Source organism: Aulonocara sp. 'chitande type north' Nkhata Bay, linkage group LG7 (assembly GCF_057382095.1).
Source record: "Aulonocara sp. 'chitande type north' Nkhata Bay isolate Kocher_YH1m ecotype deep benthic linkage group LG7, A_spYH_male_GT1.1, whole genome shotgun sequence".
In the NCBI taxonomy this organism is placed as follows: domain Eukaryota; kingdom Metazoa; phylum Chordata; class Actinopteri; order Cichliformes; family Cichlidae; genus Aulonocara; species Aulonocara sp. 'chitande type north' Nkhata Bay.
The window spans coordinates 67,575,897-67,596,296 of record NC_141350.1 but is presented as its reverse complement, the minus strand read 5'-3'; the positions used below and the strand labels follow the sequence as shown (position 1 = coordinate 67,596,296).

Genomic DNA, 20,400 nt, shown 5'->3' with positions numbered 1-20,400 from the left:
CTGGACCACGGTTATTATAGTTAAATAAACCTAAACTAAAGACAAATGTGAAAAAACCCAAACATTTCAGCTAAGTAATACATCAACAATTAAAACCAAGAGAAACCATTATTTCTAAAATGATAAACTGTAATAACTCTGACCTCTGTCTTTGTCTCCTTCTGGCCACTGTGAGTATCTTTGTGGTGACTCACGTTTGTGATCATCTTTAGGTCATTTTGTGTGTCTTTGTAGTGGAATTGCATTTCTTTGTGTGTTCTTTGTGTTTTGTGAATCTTCTGGTTGGTTTGAGTCCATTTATCTCTTTGAGGTAGTTTCCAACCTCTTTGTGGTTATTTTTGGATCTTTTTGTGGGGTAGCTGTAGCTACCCCTAGGTAGCTAGACAGGGCACATCATCTACTAAAAAAAGTCATACTATTAGAATAAAAGAGTAATAACAAATATGTTTTATGCTGTCATAAATAACAGCTAAAAATTCTAATGATTGCAGCTTTTACAGTGGAAGTGGAATACATTATATGGATATAAGAGAGGTATTTTAATTATTGCACTTTCCACCTAAAGTACATGTTGCACAGGGATCGGCAGAGTTTATGCTGGGCCTGATGGCCCATGGGAGAAGCTGCTTTTTTAATCTGCTGGTCCTCCTTTTTATGCTCTTGTACCTTCTTCTAGAAAACAGCAAGCTAAAGAGGCTCCACAGGGGGCCTGTACTCTTTAAACTTCAGTATAATACAGGAATGTCAAACACAACTACAGCCAGACCAATTCAGTTTCATTTACTGTCACCAGTGAAACTCTCCTTTTGTGTCAGTGTAACGAAGTTTAACCACACATTTAAAACCTGAGATGTCTTAGTAAAAGAACAAGAAGTTCAAAATTTCAAAAAAACTGCAAAAAAAAAAGTTGCCAAAAAGGTTCTGGTAGCCTATCACCAGTTTGGCGTCTTTCTGGCCCCCGGGCCTTATGTTTGAGGCTGCGGGTCTTGTTTTCCCGGACTTCAGGATTGCTCTCTCTGTCCGACACTCCCTGCACGCACCGTCAGGGTTTGTTTTGGTCCTGCGGGGCTGTGTCACAGCCATCCAACCAGAGACGAGAAGGGTCGCGGGCGTGTCATGTGACCCCTCCCTCCCCTCCTTGTACGCCACTCCGAGATGCTGCGCGCGCGTCTCTCAGTGCGATTCATTCCCTGCGCGCGGACGGACGCATCTAGCTTGTCTCCATCATTTGCGAAGCTCGTACGATTATTTTCATCGTCACTGTTATTATTATTGTTAAAAAAGAGTTAAAGAGCAGAAACCTGCCGCACTGCGGGCTCCACACCGAGAGAAACAACTGAAATATATCCTTCTGCGACACACGCACCGGAGGGGGCCCGCGTTCGCCTACTTCCTGTCTTACTGTCGACAAAATGAAAACCAAATTCATCAACGGGGTTTCTTCTTCCCCCTCCATGTCGCTGGGCCTGCTGGTGACCGAGAACGCCCTGCAGGTCCAGCCAGACACCCAGGAGGACTGTGACGAGCTGGTCCGCTCCGACCAGCCCGACCCAGACACCCGGAGGAGGGCTTATCTGTGGTGCAGGGAGTTCCTGCACGGAGCCTGGAAGAGCCTGGCCGAGGACCTGTTCCAGATCACCATCATCAGGTGCGGATGATCATCGGAACCGTTATTTCTGTTTATTTTCACCATCCGATGTGTTTTTCTGTAAACCGTCTGATGAGATCATCTCACAAGAGCCATGTGACCCAGAGTGGTCGAAACAGCAGAGCTCATTTCATGTTCCTGTGTCAGAATCTGCTGCTATAGTGCAGTCTGTATTCTTAGCCCGACGGCTGATGTAGTTGATAGCAAGTGGGAGCCTACCTCCCACTCAAAAGAAAAAAAAATCTAAAGGGTCTACACTCAGAAAAGAAAAAAACTGTCCCAAAGACTTTAACTCATTTCAGTCATTACTGTTAAACCTCTCTGGCATCAGTGTTGTGATTATTTTTATTGCAGATAGTTTTTAATTAAAAGTGTACAAATGTTTAAACTTAAAAAAGTCTGCCTTTTTTTAAGCAGCACTTTTCTTTGGTAGAAGTTTTGTAAGCAAGCACTTTTAACAGTGATGAGAAATATAATGAAAACATTAAAGAGGAAACATTAATGGGCCCAGGACTGAGCCTTGTGGAGCACCGTGGTTAGAGAAGCAGTGTTAAAAGAGATCGTGCTCACTCTAAAAAAACTCCAGAAATGCTGACTTTAAATAATTTAATTACATGAAAAACTGTAGTTTTGTTACATGAAGTGTAAAATGTTAGATTTAATAGGATCTGGTCTACTTTACTTGATTGGTAAACGTTCACCCTACACAAAGCACATTTTCCTCAATGATAAACTTTTTAAATAAACGAACCTTTGAGTGTAGATTAGGATTGATTGATGTAGTGCTGCCAGAACAATGAAACCTCAGGTCATGACCTCTTAAAATGATGGCTGGTAGCTGTATCTGTGTTTAACACAAGAACTTGGATGACAGCTGATGACATTATTTCTTGTCATTTTTTAAATTCTCTTCTTGCGTTTACAGTCGCTGTGCTGATATCAGTATCAGCCCGATAACAGTATTGGCTCCTAAATGCTATTTTAAGCCACTCCCTTATTCAAGAGGAAAACTTCTGTGGAAAAGAGAGCAGTGTGTCCTCCTGGGATCTTTTTATTGTTAGGCACATGTGAAACCACTACAGAGCTGCTAGTTTTGGGGTTTTTCTTCTATACACTGGTGAATCCATCATTTAATCACACACACGCAAATATCAATATCATATTCGCTGTCTGTCTGTGTTCCAGGGGTGGTCTGAGCAACAAGCTCTTTCTGTGCAGCCTCCCCGACAGCCTGAACTGTGTTGGGGACGAGCCGAGGAACGTCCTGCTGCGCCTCTATGGGGCCATCCTGCAGGTGGGAGCCACATCACATGTCAGTGTTTTACTGTGCAAAAAGTAACCCAGAGTCGCCACGAGGACGTAAGGAAGTAGTTCCCCCTCGGTAGTTTTTAGTCTGCAGTTACTGCTTTTTACTCACACTCACAAATAAGAGCAGACATGTAAAAGTGTTAGAGATAAACAACAAAATAGACGAGTGAAAGTGCCGTTATGTGTGAATGTGTGTCACATGCTTATATTAGTGTATGCATGCAGTTATGCCTTCATGTATGTGTGTTTGTGTGCGTGTTAGCCATTGTTGTACATGGTGATGTACCCCCATGGCTGTACATGCATGTGTTCTTTGCCGTAGGCTTCCCAAAGGAGCGTGCCTTGGGCACTCTTGTTCCCAGGTGAACCCACCCAAAAACACGGTACAGTATGAGATCTATGAAGTCTCAGCCTAATACAAAGATGTAACACACACTCATGTAGCTCAGCCGCTAGGAAGGAGAACAAAGTCCTCCTGGCTGTCCTTTTCCTGCTCTAAATCCCTGTCTTGTGATTCTTAATCATTAAGAAGTCAGCTTCAGTTTCAAGCTAGCGGACAAACGGCAGACCTGATGATGGCTCAGATCAGATAGATCAGATTTCTGCTGCCCATCAGGTGCTTCTTTTGGAAAAAATAATCTCTTTGCATGACGTGGCCGCTGAGTCCAGAGTTCATGATGTCAGACTCATCAGCAGATCCACTCTTACGATAGCGCTTAGCTGCTGGCGCTCGCCACATCGGAGTGGTTTTGCTTGCAAACAGCGAGCGGTAAGAGTTCAAGGCCAGCGAGATGTTTGCACAGCATATTCTAATCTCCTGCTGGCGATCAGAACACAACAGAGTCACAACTGAGATTCAGCCACTAAATTTGGCATTTGCAGCTGAGAGTGCATTAGCAGGAGACCTGCATTAAGTATTAACTCTGCTCTGTGTACTTGCTAATGAGCACGTAAGCAGTTAGCTTTTATTGCCGGGGATGTACGAGAGCACCGCATCACAGAGTCCTTTAACCGAGGTAACTGCGGTCGTCTCCGCCGTGCCGCAGGAGGAATTAATGATGTCTAATCAAAAAGCTAATATGATTAGGGGACGAATGCCTTTGTCTGAGTGCACAGCTACTAATGATTAAACCGAGCGTAACTGCACTGGAGACTGTTTCTGAGCAATAAAGTTATGTGATGCTGATGAGCAGAAACCTGCAGCTCTCAGTAAAAGTGCAGGTTTCATATCCATCTGCCTCTGCTCTGCTCCTGCCTTCAGTCTGAGGGCCGCTGCCTGAACAGTCTTCTGCACTGTCGCATCCAAAAGACTCGGTGTGTGTTTGAGCTCATACTGTACTGTCTGCACCGCGGGCACAGCTTTGATGTTGACGGGCGGCTTGGCGGCATGTATTCATGGATAGTTCTTCCCTTTTTCTCTTGTTGATAGATGTCCTGTAATAAAGGGGATTCTCGAGAGTCAAACAAAGAAAATCACTTCCAAGTAAGTAACAGACGACAGTTTCTCTACTCAGAGTGTACGTCCACAGCAACACTCGACTCACATGTGTATGCCCCCTCCCCCGTCTCACTGTTTCTCAGAAGATTTGTTCTCCTCCCCTAAATTCCTCTCTAACTCACGCTGAGCCTGAAGAGGATCCGCCAGGTTTCTCTGAGCACGTGCGTTGGCGGGGCTTTGGGGGAATTCACAGGAACGGCCGAATACCAGTTAATTTAATACCTGGCTCACCCGACACTGCATGACTGAAAATCTAAAGTGTTACTTTTTTCTTCCGTTCAATTTCTGATTTTGTCTTTTAACATCAAAGCACAGACACCCAGGAGATATAAACTGTAGCTGGTCATTAACGTCTTAGCATCCTCAACGTCCCCGACAACCAGAGGTTCACAGGTTAGGTCCACATTTTCACTCATTTGGTCAAAATGCATCTCGAGGCTTGATTTGAACGGTAACACCTTCCAGTTTCTGAAACTAGGCCCTTTCAGCATAAATCTCGCCCTCGCTGGTTACCCGGTGGCAGACGTGACATTATTCCCTGTGTTTACACGCTCTTCCGCATGACCTGCAGTTTAAACAGCCCTCGTGGATGTGTATTTGCTTCCAGAAGACTTTCACAGTCGCATATTTGCAGGGACTTTTTCTCTGCAGTCGGTGTGAACACGCCTTTATTAAATGTGTAATGTTACCACCGTTTGGAGTTTTGCAATGTACTTCTGTTGACTCTTTGATATCACATTAAACTGACATATTAATGATACAAATGTAATTAACATGATTTGTGCATTTTTAAAAATAATTGTTGTTTTATGACATTGCAGCTGAATTTGCTGCCTCTGTGCACCACAAAGGTCATTTAGTGTCATTTAGTTCCACTATTCTCCAGCAAAGGTAAATGTTCTGGTTCGTTTACAGCAGTTTTCAACTCGAGAACTCAAAGTGCACTCTTTGGTGAACGCATTTAAAGCAAATCAGAGTTCAGTAACTTTCCTAAGGATACTTTGGCCTTTCTGCTCTACCACCACAGCCACCACAGCCGCCCAGGTCGATCGTGTATATCTTCAAAACAGGAAAACAGAAAACTAGGTCAAAGGTTAAAAAGCAAAACAGACAACAAAAAAGTTTTATTTCAATTTTAATTTAGCGAGAAATTAAAAAACTAAAGTACTGATGTCATGTTAGTGGTACACATATGAAAAATGTCTGATTGACACTAACCTCATAGTTGGTGATACTGCACCTTAACACTGTGGTCACAACATGCAAAACACAAAAAGGAGATGATGCAGTATTTAAGTAGCTAGAGTTACATCTACGACTGCAGACGTACTTGTTAAGGTGATAAAGGTTCGTTCAAAAAAGTCTTTAGATGTTACAATGTTACAATAAACTGTTCTGAATGTCTTTGTTGGCTTATGTGGCGTCAGCTGGCCAGCAGTGATGCAGGCTATCGTTATTGACCCCAAATGAATCATAAATGTAATGTGTAATAGTTCATACAGTCTGAGGGTTTATGGAGTACACTGCCTACAATCACTGCAGCCCCACACACAAAGGTCACAATGGCTTAAAGAGGTGCTGCTTTGATGATTGCTTTGAAGGATGTAGTTCTTGTGTTACCTTCTCTCGCAGTCCTCTAAACTTTTTGGATGCCAACCTGTGATGTAACACATACGCACACCTTGTCCTAAAACAAATTAAGTCGACATGAAGCGACGATGAGCGGGTGCTGATGTTTCCTCACAAGAAAAGGAAGACATGGAGATTCTGGGTTGGTCCAATTCTCAGGAGAAGGCATGAGCGGGGAGGGTTTCATGGTTCAGTTGAGGAGGTGAAGCTCAGGATTTCGTCCATATTTCAGGGTCAGTTGAGCTCTTGTTGGCAGAGTTGGGACTACATGTGAGTAGCTGTGCGTCTGAGGTAAACTGGTATTATTTCACTATTTCCATCTCATTCTATAGTCAACAGCGGATCTGATTCGTTGGATCTGTTTATTTGCATCCTGCTGCTGTACATTTTACAATACGTGTGTTGTAAACCTGCTAAAAGCATGTTCAGGGTAATTACGAGCTGAGTGCTGACAGGCTGCATGTTCTTAATGTGCAGACAGGAAGATAAAATGCTGAAATGCACAAGTGAAGGAAGTTTGCGCGTTACGCAAGCCTCATAAAAAGACTAATTTTAGTGATAGATAACCAGCACAGATGTGTTCAGGGTATCACTGCAGGCAGTGTACCGAGCCTTAAACCCACTGACTCAGAAAGTTCTGTACCCACGCGGCATCATGTGACCCCCTTTGACCTTACAAAGCTGAATCATGACTCTCTGTCATGGGACTGAGATTAGGTCATCAGCAAGTTAGCCATTGTTTCCACTCAAGTATCTTTCCATAAAGATGGCAGCTCCTCCCCCTCGACTCCACTTCTCTAATCTTCAGCTCGCCGTGAGGCTAACGCTGGACTGCGAGTGTCTTCAGATAACCTCGCCTAGCCTAACAATGCAGTGTTCAACGTAAATCCCATTTGGATTAGAAAGGATGATGCGGATTAATTCCTTGGATGTTTCAGTCGTCACAGCAGAGCTGCAGCTCTCATGTCGGACAGTTTACATCCAGGTGAAGACGACACAGTGACACAGTTAGGCTACAAACCCTGTGCTGGTTTCAAGATGTAGCTTGATATAAAAGCGTTGGCCATTTTTAGCGATGAAGGCTTGTGCCGCCCCTTTCCTCCTGTATTTCTCTGAGATCTTAAGTTGTCACAGGTGGTAACGGTAACCTCGGTCCTTATCTTATATTTTGGAGAAGACCAAAACAGATATTTTGGGTAAAAATGTGAATTTTTTAAATCTGTGTCAGGCAGAAAGATTATTTTTGTTACCAAGCCGTTGGCAGATTAGTTGAATATGTCAAGGTCAGGGTTAGCGTTGTGATCATCACTTAGTACTCGGAGGAGGAACACCTAAGTTATTCAAAGGGAGTTCAGTTTGATCTATTCTCTTAGATAATGTGCTTCCTTTTGATGTCCTTTTATCACCTTCATTAATCCATCGTCTTACACTCATAGCAGAGTGGATAAGTATTGAGGTTAGAGCAGCAGCTGTCTGAAGCTCACAGTGCACCTGCTCCAAGGCCAGCCCGCGAAATACCTCTGAGCAGAGACGCAGCGCCGGCACATGACTGGCATAACAACTTGGATTCAGTCATAATCAAATATTCACCAGGAACAGAGTGCACGTTAGACCGAATGTTCCTCGGATAGCAGCACAGACGATGCCGTGTCAGGCGACAGAAAACTGCAGGAGTTTTTCATCAGGAATGTTTCGATTCTTCTGCGTCCGAGCCGCCAGCCGGGGTTACGGCTAACGCTGGTTGATAATTAACAAACCTGTGGGAGAGAAAGCAAGTCAAACATGCATGTAAAACAGACACTGGCATTTGGAATAGGTCAGAGGAAGTGAAAGTGAGGTCGAGGGAGGACTGCAGGCTGCGAGACCGTCGATACCGACCACGCTCACCGTGTGGGCTGATGCAGCAGCCTCTAAAGAGCCCATCAAACAGAAATGGACTTCACTTAACTGACATTTGGGTCACTCGTATGCTTTCACTTTATTATTATTATTATTATTTTTTTTTCAGCACAGTGTGATCGCTTTGAGGCCTCGTTATCTGCCAGCATTTGTGTGATCATGATAATGTGGATAATTCATGTCGGAGATTTGAAAATGCCTGCGATCAGGAATAAACGTGAACGAGCTGCTCTGCGGTCGGGAGAGGGAGCTAACGTGTTCACTTCCATCGCTCTGTACGTCCATTGTGTTCATACTAGCAAGTATGGCTGCACGAAGAGCACCACGGGTACCTGTATGATGCACCCATATGGGTCAAAAAGTCAGGCATCCTCTAAACCGCCTCACATTTTGGTTTAATGGTGGGATGAGAGGAGTCAGCACTGCCAGCGCTAGCTAACAAGCTAACGGCAGATATTTTCAGGCACTGGCATCACGCACGGTCGCACTTATTGGTGCAATGCTGTCGTCTTCACTGCAGGAAGCACTGAGTGTTACTGTTTGTGTGACGTTGTGGTTTTAAACATTCAGAACATGCTGCGTCTTGCACAACAATCAACCGCAGTAAATCAGCAGCTTGCTGTTTGCAGTTTAGAAAACCACAGCCCCGTCAAAATTCATGCACTACATAATTACACAGCGTACTGCATAACAGTACGTAGACAGAAGTATCTGGATGTAGGCAGAAGGATATCTATGCTATTAATAATCGACTGAAATAACCGTGAAAAAAGGAAATAACAGTTTGCTTTAAATGTATTTATGCGAAGTTCAGACGTTCCCTTAACCAGGTCAATAAACTATTAAGCTGCTAATAATCCCAGAACTCATGCAGTGCTGACAGTTACTGTAAATAGGTTGCCACTGTTATTGGTGGTAACTGTGGATGTTAGCAACAAAGTGCTCAGAGAACAATCATTGATGTGGAAATGGTTCACAAACCAGTTTGAGTGCCTCGAGACACCATCACAGGATCAGAGGACGCTCCACCTGACTGACAACCAGTGACGCTCACATGCACAACCACAGGCTCTGCCAGCTTACCAAAAGCCAACGCCCACGTATGTTTTTGAACCGTGTGACGAAAGAGAACATTCAAATTTTACACCAGCCGGGCAACACTCCTAACCAGGGAGAGGTTTGAAGTACTGCCCAATTCACTGGTGTTTTGTTAGTGCTGCATTGTTTGTTCTGCTTTTTTCTTCAGCAGATATGATAGAAAACAGGAAAAGAGCCACATAGCTGCCGTAAAAGGCAGATGGAATATTGTCGTCATCCCACCAGGCAGCTGTAAACGTGATAACTCGAGAGCAAGGCGACGTTTTACCAAACGTGCATCTGCTAAATTTCTGCTGACGTCAAATTTTCCAAAAACTCAGTTCAGTTTAGTTTAAATCAGACTTATTCGTATAGCGCTACTATAATCTACTTCCTATGATGCTTCTCATCCTCACCTTGTCCATGTAACACATGAGAACCGAGAGAATCTCATCCGTGTGTATAGCTTTACCAAGTTACGTGGTAAACAGAGACTGGTTACTGGATGTGTAGGCAGCATGCAGCTTTGTCACAGCAGAGATTCCCATATTCCCTAAAGAGATTTTACCTGGAGTCCAATGTTGTGCTTCCTTGTTGGCAGATCAGTCCTGTTCTGCTTTGAGACGGACGTGGTTCATAATAATTCATAATGTTTAGGAGGCCACAGAGTGGGCAGCATTGTTTTCTTTGAGTCGGCTTCCTGTCGGGCACTCATTATGAAACATTCCCATGGCTGTTATCCAAAGAAGCAGGCGCACGTTTGGATCCAAACCTCTGTCTCTGCTGCAGTTTATCTCAAGGTTATTCACTCAACAGTATGAGGATGGCAATATATCACTGATTTTTATTTCAAGGCTTGAACTGCAGCACAACGTGGAGGTTATTCAAATCAAATGGGCACTTTAGCAATTTACACTTTACATTTTCAAAGTTAAGACACTAAAGAAAATTGAAAAAGTTAATAGTTTTTCAGAAATCACTGAGCTGATGAACGCTGCATGTTCCAGACTTTTCAAACAGTTTGAAGCTGATATAGCAATACAAGAAAATTCAGTTCAGTCTTATTCATATAGTGCCAAATAACAACAAAAAAACCTCCGACAGAACCAGGTCAGGGAGGGGCGGGGCCACCGGCTGGGGGGTGAGGCGAGGACGATGGGACAAAGACGCGCTGTGGAGGAGAGACAGAGTGATAATAAGTAATGATTAAATTCAGAGATGTGTATAAACACATGGTGGATGAAAAAGGGGACTGAAGAAGAAATAGTCAATGTATAGAGTGCTTATGCAGCTGTAACCATATGCTTTCTAAAAAAGGAAAGTTTTAAGCCTAATCTTAGAAGTAAACACAAATCAATGATAGCTGTGGTCTTTGGTTCCTGACAGGATTTAATAGCATGGATGGTCTGTTCATGACTTTCCCTAAACTAAACTCCAGTAAAAGTAAGAAACCCGACTGTAGACTTAACTCCAAACCTGGTGCATATTTGGTGAGAAGCCTGGTTTCCAGCAGAATCGAGTCGGCACACAGTTTTGTCTTTGAGGACACGTGACTGTGCTGGCATGAGACCCCCCCCGTTGGTCTCCGGGCTGCACGTGTTGCCGTGGGAGCGTTGTGCGTCTCTAAGATTAAACGAGAAAACACAAGGCCGTCTGTCTCCTCTGCTCCAGCAGCTTCAACTGCAAAGCCAAGTCTTGCTGGAGATTTTCGTCTACCTCTTGTGTTTCTCCTCACCGCTTTGACAGGCAAACCCTACTAACCCTAACCACAACATTTCTCCTCATTCAGAATCATCCATCCTTGTCCTCCACCACCTGATTGCCTCCTAAGCCCCTTTCAGACGTGCACTTCACTCTGCTGAAGTTGTGCCATTTTCACACGTCAGACCTTTTCATGTAAAGCAGCTTTGGCAGGCTGCCTACCAGAAACCCTGAAAAGAAGACTTTTCCTTTTCAAAGGCAGTCTGCCTGTGTCTGAAAGTGGCCGAGGAGAGGATTCATCCACTCTAATCTTAACGTTTTCAGCCTGCGTGACCAGAAAGAGCTCTTTGTCTCATTTGCTATTCTGCGGCTGTGATGGGAGCTAACGGTGGAGGTGCTGTGAACTCTGACACCGTGTTGCCTGAAACGTTGACGGTGTTGCTGTTGTGTATCTTCAGGGCGCCGAGGCCATGGTGCTGGAGAGCGTGATGTTCGCCATCTTGGCTGAGCGAGAGCTCGGACCCAAACTCTACGGTATTTTCCCTCAGGGCCGCCTGGAGCAGTACATCCCCGTAAGTCCCCGTGCGGAGCTGCACTTACGCATCACGTTTCCTTCTACAGAAATCAAGTTAGAAGCAAACATTATGATCCAGACGCAGGTGCTTTATCGATCTGATCAGCTGTTACGGGATGAATAGGCATTATCACGTTGTCAGCACGAAATCACCTTTTCATGGACACCAGCTGCAACAGCAGGAAGTGATGTCACTTATAAATAAACACAATTGGAAATGTATTTCTTTCCTTGTTTTTGTCCAAGGCTTCTCAAAGCTGCACTCCTGCTGTCTGTTGAACTTTATCCCAAAGTACTGATGTTCTCAGTATCCTGTTGGAAATAGTTTATTTTGACGTACATCCTGTCTTTTTACAAAACAATGTGCATTTTATTTTCATTTTTGCTAAAGTTTATAAAGATTAGTTTAATGAAGTTGGGAACAAACTCCAAATACATTTCACCTGGTTTCAAAGTTTTGTTTCATTTACAAAAATCTGTTTTAGAGAAAATATTTTCTCTTTGTGGTTTATTTGATTTTTTTTAGCAGTTTAGGAGCACTCAAAGAAGTCCAATACTGCTGCCAATACTCACAACTTTATTTTTCAAGATTAGGACTGAGAGGAAAGAAATGTTAGAGTGTGTGTGTTTGTATTCAAATCTCTGTGGGGACCAGTCCCCACAAGTCTGACGGCATTTTGAGACACAAAATGTGGTTTTAGTTACAGGATTACAATTAGGTTATATTTAGGGTAAGAGGCTGGGAAAAGCATTATGTCCACACATGATATGAATACCCAACTGTGTGTGTGTGTGTCAGGATAAAAACAAGTGGAAACACAACCCTCCAGCTCGTGTACAGTTTGAGGTCCGGGGCTTTTCAAAATTGCTCAACGCAGTTTGTGATAAGTCGCAAAACTTTTCAAACAGGAATATCAGGTGTGACAACAAAGCTGGATATTTTTAAAAAGTTGCTCAGTGACGAATTTAGAGGCTTAAATTACTTACAGAACAGAATTTGACCTTAAAAATTGTTTGACGTTTGGATGCAGTGACCAGATTGTTTTCAGATGTCTGAAAAACCCCCAACGCCTCTCACACACCGGGGCTCTGCAAGATAAGATTTTAGTTTGGATGTCAAAGAAACCCTGACCAAACCTGTGATTTATGCAGTTAGAGCCAGAGTCATGGTTTCATGCAGTTTTATGATGTCCTGCTGACAGAGCCGTAAACTGGACACCTGTGAGCTGAGCGACTCCAGCATCTCGGCCGAGGTTGCGCAGAAGATGGCCAGGTTTCACGGGATGAGGATGCCCTTCAACAAGCAACCAAAGTGGCTGTTTGGAACCATGGACAAGTGAGTCACCCGAGCCCGTACGTCACCGCGTCAGGCAGTGAGCACATGAAAAGTTTCCTCAGTTCAAGTTCTCCCAGATAGCGTGTCACAGCACTGATTACTTATCGGCTTCTGCAGGTGGCCGTCCGCCTATCGCCGTGCACTTCCCCTTGAAATACCTTCAACCTCATGCGTCAAGTGTTTACGAGGTTTACATTGCACAATGTTTGTTGGCGTGTGCTGATAAAGGCCGCTGTCTTTTTCCATCAGTATTCCTCATACATGCCTAAATGTCTGGCTGATCGCCTGCTGAGTCCGGCCGTTCGGCTCTTTGACTGATTTTCCCGCCATAAAAGATTGACGGGAAAACCTGGGAACTGTTGTCCTGGGAAACACATGGAAGCTGCCAGATGTGATGAGATTATCTGGCCATTCTTTTGGTTTCCTGTAAAGAGAAAATTACACCCATAGAGCAGATGTGGTTAGAATATATTTGAAGTTCACTGAACTGTGGGCCTTACATGCATCTACATATTTGTCTGCTCAAATTGAAATAGCAGCCAACGTGAGCAAATAGCAAAAACACAAAGACATTTTTAGACCAGCTTAAAAATTGGAGAAAAGGTTTTCATTATTTTTAAAAACTATTGTTTATCATTTTTAAAACTAAGCTATCATTGACTAAATGTAACTTCAACACAAGTGTGTTCCATTTCCAACGTCTCTACTATGACTTTTTCCTCTTTTCATTAATGTGTGTGGATGTAACACTTTGATCAGGTACCTGAGCCAAGTGATGAGGCTGAGCTTCACCAGAGAGGCGCACCTGCGTCGCTTCAACCGCCTGCTCAGCTATAACCTCCCACAGGAGATGGAAATGCTCAGGTATGTTGCTGCAGACATGCAGCTGTAAAACACTGCACACATGACACATGCGTGTTTCCTGACTGTTACGCAAGACTTGCTGGTTTACCACAGGAAACATGCGTGAAAATCTCGGCTACACAGGCGCAGAGGGCAAAGGAAGCACAGCTGAGAGTCTCTAAACATCCATGACTTTATAATGAAGTGACCGCCTTTGTGTTTGTGCAGGTCTCTGCTCGAGTCCACTCATTCTCCCGTGGTCTTCTGCCACAACGACTGTCAGGAAGGTAAAACCTGAAGACGCGAGGTCGCCCTTCATACCATCCATTTCTTTTCCTCTGTTGTAGCAGTGCTAACTTGTGTGTGTTTGCTCCTTTCAGGAAACATCCTGCTGCTGAAAGGCCGCCAGAGCTCAGACAAACAGAAGCTGATGCTCATTGACTTTGAATACAGCAGCTACAACTACAGGTACACGAGCAGGACACCTGCAGTAACATCTGACCTGGGAACCCTCACCAGCTGTTTCTGCATCAGTCCATTGCTGTCTTTATTAATGTCATTACTGTTATTATTGTAGGTTAGCATTAGAAACAAGAAGCAGATCGATAAACCGGATCAGCATCATTAAAAATAAAAATTCAAATGAAATAAAAATATTAGAAATAAAAACACCTCCATGTTTACAGTTTTTTAATGGTTTGGTGAAACTGATGTGCCGAGCACACCCTGACTCGAGTGCTGAGCTGCTGCGTCACCGTCACTCATCTCCTACCAACCTGTGTCACATTCAGTGCGCTCTAACCAGATTATAACCTGTAATCTGGTTATAATGGTAAACAAAGATACTAGAATCAGAGCGTAAACAAGAAGAAAAACCGCCACAGTCGGCTTATGGCTGCGTTTTAGTGATATTCCTACACTCATGCTGTGCGATACGACCAAAATCTCATATCCCGATATAAGACATCTATCGTCCGATAACGATATAAATCACAAAAATGTAACATTTTCTGTCAATTCTGTGAATCTCGGGCAGCTCGACTTGTTTGAAGTGTTTCCAGCTGGAGTCGAGACTTTTAGCCGACGCATAAAACGATACATTTTTAAACACAAGTTGTAACAGCCGCCGTTTTCTTTGTATTTATTACACGGCGTGCTGCGGGGAAAAGCGTTCTAACGTTTGTGTCTAAGGTTTATTTTTTAGCACCTGACGCCTCTTTTTTGCTTCTCAGCCGTAAACGCTGCATACTGTTTCACGGGATTTAGTTTATTTTGAAAAGTCTCAACAGGATCTTGAGCTTTATTGTGAAAGGTTAATATGCAAAACAAACAAGCGGACGGCGGAGCCACGCCATTGTTTTACCGGCGCTTGTCCGTCCGTAGTGTGGTCATATTAAATATAAGAGAAAGAGAGAACTTTAATAAATGAATACAGCCACTACAGCGACCATCAAAACAGTTTATTTTGCCACACTACGAAACAAATAGACGTTTTTATATCGTCACCTGATATATATCGTTATATCGAGCGTCCTAACTCACGCCCACCCTAATCTGTTGAAATATTAACTGCAGCTGTTATGTAACCAGAACTTGGCAGGCTGCTGAGGGCACACAGGATGAAGGCCAGAGAAAGGCGACGATGACCCGAAGTAGACGAGAATACAACGATGTGCTTGTGTTTCTGCACCTCTCTGTCTTTATGCGTCGCTCATTTCTGGGAAACACTGCATGTTACCCAGAACTCCCTGCTCCTCCCAGCTCCCTTCAGCCTGGCCCCTTTAAGTCCTGTCCATGTATAACATAGAACACGTGACCCTGTGAGGCACGTGTGCTATAACACATGCACAGGAAGAACAACAAAACAAAACATGCTGTGGGTTATTGCTTTTTCTCTCTGGAAGCGACAGCAAAGGGTCGAGCTCAGGTCACTGCCTCCCCCGCCGCACGGGGAGGTCCTGCTCCTGATAACAGTGTGGGAAACGGCACTCGGGAATACTTGAGGGACGAATGAGACTGAATCACACACGGGATTACTGCGACTTTACAGTCACTGCTTGTGGGAGAATCTTATCTTTTTAATTATAACTAAACCAAAACAAGGAACAGCGCTGGCTCATAAACGTGCTCTTGTTTCTTTGCCATTCTCTGACCCTGCAGGGGATTCGACATCGGTAACCACTTCTGTGAATGGATGTACGACTACAACTGCGATGAGTTTCCTTTCTTTAAAGTCAGCGCTCAGAACTACCCTCCAAAGGCCCAGCAGGTGTGTAAAATATGTTAGTGGGCTCATTCGATTTCTCTAACGGACTGCTGACTGCCATGAAATGTTTCCTCGTAGCTCCACTTCATTGAGAGCTACCTGCGCGAGTCCGATCGAGGGTTCGACGGCTTGAGCGCAGAGGACCAAATGAAGCTGAAAGAAGAGCTGTACGTGGAGGTGAACAGGTGAGCTTAGGGTACAAAGATGCGTTGCCTAACGCAGAGTAAGTCGAAGGATGCTGCAGTGAAAAGCTAAATGGAAGTAGAAAACACTTTGTGTCTTTGTGATGCAGGTTCTCGCTGGCATCTCACTTCTTTTGGGGCTTGTGGTCCATCATCCAGGCCCGGCTGTCCACCATCAAATTTGGATATCTGGTGAGTCTTTGCTTCCTTACCTTGAGTCCTTATTTACTTTACTCAATATCAAAGTTGTTCGGGGCACAGATCTGAACTTCAGCTTTGGTAAAATGTCAAGTGGGGAAGAGGAGGATTTAATTTGAACCAAACTGAGATACATCGAAACAGGTAATTCAGGGCATTCCTGGTCGTCTCCTCTGCTGTCACAAAAGATGCGCAGTGGTCATTAAAAGAGAGAAGCATGGAATTTATATGTTTGTTCAGGACGAACAGTGACAGAAGTTACCGTTACCTCTGGTTGGAGTTTGAGCTTCTGCCTGGCTGTGCTCAGCTTCTTTGACAGCCTCGGGTCAGATCGGGCTGCCATGCAGCGGGACGCTGTCACACCAGCTGACAGGAAGCTGCGCTTGGTGAAAATCCGAAGCGTGCACAGATTGTACTGGTTAAAACGATCCAGACTTAAAGCTCATCAATGTGACTTTTAAATAACATTTTCAACACTTAATTCGGATATTAGTGCAAAGTCACGAATGTGAATTCCAAGCAAACTGATGTAACATCTAAAACAAGAAGAAGGAAGAATTCACTGTGCAAAGAACTGATGTTCTATTAGTGTGACTTAACCCGGAGCACGCAGGGTTACATTTGGATTTATTGTTTTTACTTAAAACAAGCCCTTGTTTCCACATATTCATTTGTGCTTACCTGTGTTGCAGGAGTACGCACAGGCCAGGTTTGACGCCTACTTCCAGCAGAAGAAGACCTGGGCTGTGTAAAGGAGGCGAGACGATTCAGTATTCTGACAGCACGTTCAGCCAAAACGTCAAGGACCCACGGGCTGATAAAGTTTCTACGCTTTACTTACACTCCCTGCCTTGCTGGTATTTGCTGGCTACTGTTGGTGTTGTGTTGACCAAAGCCAAACCTTGATCACGTGGCTAGTAGGTGCTTCGAATATGCCCCACAATCATTGCAGCTCAAAGTTTACACGGCGTAACTGAAGGCCAAAACCCCCCAAAACAAAACAGAGGAAACACATGGACTCGCACTAACCTTCATCGCTGGTCAGAAGTTTGTTTCGGCCCAGTTTGAACCATATCACTAACATGAACGTTCTGAAAGCGTGGCTAGCTCAAAAGTGTTAGCATTGCATCAGTGTGTATGTACAGTATGTGTCTGCTGTGTGGGAAAGAATCACAACCTCAACTTTTCTGCCAGAGCTCCCAGTAGCCTGGTTCTGTCTGCTACTGGTGGGCTGATGGATTAACACGTTCCACTTTCTTCCCACTTGATGTTTGTTTCATTTTCTTTTTTGTGTGTGTTTGACATTATCTTCAGGCCAGGGCAAACACGGTTATTTTGAATGTCTAAACATGTGAATATTTTTCTGGGGTAGCCTCAACGAGTCGACACGAAAGCTATCGAACGTCAGGTATCTTCCTTACAACAGGACACATTGTAGCTGACTTACTTATAGTCCTGTGATTTCACTTAACTGTTTAAGGGACAAAGGTGTGGTGGTTTCATGTTGTCATTATTATTATGGCTCACTGTGACAGCTGCACACGTTACGTCGTGTTGTCTGATTTAGCCTGGCTGCTAAACCGTCTGTTGGGAACCAGATGCTGTTGCCGCATTGAAGAAAGCTTCACACTGAACACATGACAATGGCTCCTTATTGTGGTGATGGATTCGTTGGTGACGTCTCTGGTGTTTTGGCCCAAGTGCCTGCTGCCATGCTGGCTCATCATTGTAGCCGTAATCCAGAGTAATGATGCTGACGGTTGCTGCAAAGTCAAACTTGGCATGATTACTTCTTGTAACTGGACTGCTGTTGAAGGGGCATTTAGTTAAGACCAAGAGCGCTCTGTTTCCAAGAGCTGAGTCACTGATGTGAGTCACGTCCAAGCGCACATTATGGCCACTGTCTGCTTGAGTGAGGGTAGAAATGCAGCAGTGCAGCAGACAAACACTGTCCTGTGTATGTCAAGCTTCCCTCTGAGGTGCTACTTTTAGGCGGTGATATAGAGGTTCGATATAGAGACGTGGCACAAAGAGATCATGCAGACATCCTGAGACCAGCTAAGTTCTACCTCACCCTGATTAGTTGTAATTGCATCATTGCAGTATTTTGCTATTATATACCAATCAGTGGTGGGGCATCATTTTTCATGCCTTTAAATGACATTGTGAAAAATGATCTTCCTGTTATTTCTGTGCCTCTTCATACTTTAATTGGTACCATGGGCATAGCAGTGCCCGCTAGACTGACAATGACAACAAAGCTTTCCATTAAAAAAAATCAATATACACTATTAATGTAACACAAGGACTCCTGCTGACATCGTTTTCGACCTCGTTACCAACTCTTAGTATATCGACTTTATTAACCTTTTAACATCATCAGGTCGTTGGCCACCCGTCTAGGCTTAGGCATCAGCGTTGGGTTTAATCAAAGCCCACCCCGCTGTAGACTTTGACCTTTTTGTAGAAAGACAATCCTTCTAACAGGTTTATAGCTTTCAATCCTAAAATGTATGAGACCTGATCTAAATCTGGTTTCTGAAAATGTAAAGGAGGTGTCATTGGCGGTGGTGGTGACTCCAGCCCTCGGTATGAATCCTCACTCTTGTTTTGGAGAAAAGCAATAGGAAAAAAATGGAAATAGTTTTTAATGCATGTCAGTTAAAACGATTATTCTCGCTTCCCTGAATCCCAACACTTTGGACAACAGTTTAAAGTTAAACACAAGCGAGGTTTCAGATCATCACTGAGGATTAGTTGTGCCCAAAGCAAAAGCTAACCCTAGACTGGTCGAAAGGGACTTGGTGGTTGGGGTCGATGGCTGTCCTTAATGACCTTGTTAACTAGACTATAAGCAGCATCAGTAATTGTGTGATTGTCCATGATTGTAAAATCTCTGTTCGGATGTGGGCGTTTACCAAAAGCCAGTCCAAAATGTGACCCAAGGATTCTTCTGTTAGATCCTACTTTGACCCCAGATTTGAAAAATGTGATCGTGCTGCTACAAATAAAGTCGTACAGCTACCACAAAGGCGCTGTGGAAGCAGCCAAACTGAAAATGTGACCCTGGCGAATGCTGCGTTTCCCAGTGGAGGGAACCTGTTGATGGGGAAGCTGAACTTTTCTCTACACTAAACATTTGACAGCAGAAGCATGCAGAGGTGTTTGAATGTCTACTGTGGCACTTTTGAGGACAGTTTTAGGAGGTGACGAACTGTGACTTTATTTTACATGCAGGTGTACTTTTGTACAGTTACTATATTTTCTTTTTTTTAGGTGTAGTGAAATTTTGATACAATGAGACTTAAGGTCTGCGAGCAGTGGATTATACTCGATAAATATTCAAATTCAAAGCGTTACAGTACTTGTTTTTCTGTTTTCTCGATCATTTCTTGTACTCCGTCTTTACTTGAAGTTGTCTTTAATTTGTTGAAATTTGCCCTGACCTTTCATTGCTGTACATGCTGTCTCTCAGTATTGTGATGTTTTATGTGTTCTTACATTCCATATTGAAAAAACCAACATCACAACTTACAAGTATTTAACATTCTGTACTCGTTACTTTAGGTTTTATGCACATTTTGGACCAAAGGAACTAAAATGAGTCTTTAATTGGTTCTTCTAATCCAACTGTAATTAAACCCTTGCAGGGGAACAAAAACCTTCACTCCTGTTTCTGTTTCTTTTTGGCACTATTCACTAAACTATATAGAAAACATTACTTAACTATAACTAATGAAAACCTTTTACATTACTGTTGTTACTGTGAATGTACTTTGTGTTGATTCAATCCACCTTTTTTATATAAAGATGTTGTTTTGTGTGAAGAGCAGCCCCACCTACGCTGTCACGTGGCTCGTAGCGATAACCTTTGCTATCTATGCAGCTATACTGAATGTTTACGTACAGATAACAGCATACTTAAAGGTTTCAGGTGAACTGCAGCGACACAGAAATGACTTTGGCTGTAAATTTACTGCTTTGCACAAATAAAAGTTAAATGAGAAAACAGCTGACTCTGGTGGTTGTTTGGATACGCAGTCTTGGTTAATATGATTGGCACTTGCCAGGACGCGCGGTGCCTCTGAAGCTCTGTTATGCTGGGTTAAAAATAGCAAAAATTGGTGTCGTGCATGTTAAGTGATCATTCATCAAATTGAATGGAAACCAACACAGTATCTCAGTTTCCTCATTACATCACAACAGATTAACTGTGTTCTAATTTTCCAGTCCAGTCATGT

At 43.6% G+C, this 20,400-nt stretch overlaps 1 protein-coding gene across 3 annotated transcripts; it reads left to right on the top strand.

Moving 5' to 3' along the window:
* The first annotated feature begins 1,164 nt into the window (after nt 1–1,164).
* Nucleotides 1,165–20,163, top strand: chka (choline kinase alpha). Of its 3 annotated transcripts, XM_086302139.1 has the most exons (13): nt 1,509–1,648; nt 2,834–2,942; nt 3,279–3,339; nt 4,386–4,439; nt 11,219–11,332; nt 12,537–12,670; nt 13,430–13,534; nt 13,742–13,800; nt 13,894–13,981; nt 15,674–15,782; nt 15,858–15,964; nt 16,072–16,153; nt 16,852–20,163. In XM_086302139.1, exons 2-13 carry the CDS (start codon nt 2,926–2,928, stop codon nt 16,909–16,911), a joined length of 990 nt encoding a protein of 329 aa, XP_086158265.1. In that variant the 5' UTR covers nt 1,509–1,648; nt 2,834–2,925; the 3' UTR covers nt 16,912–20,163. The 3 variants fall into 3 exon arrangements, with proteins under 3 accessions (XP_086158263.1, XP_086158264.1, XP_086158265.1); XM_086302137.1 differs by lacking the exon at nt 3,279–3,339 and having other exon boundaries at nt 1,165–1,648; XM_086302138.1 differs by lacking the exons at nt 3,279–3,339; nt 4,386–4,439 and having other exon boundaries at nt 1,165–1,648.
* Nucleotides 20,164–20,400: the final 237 nt, after the last annotated feature.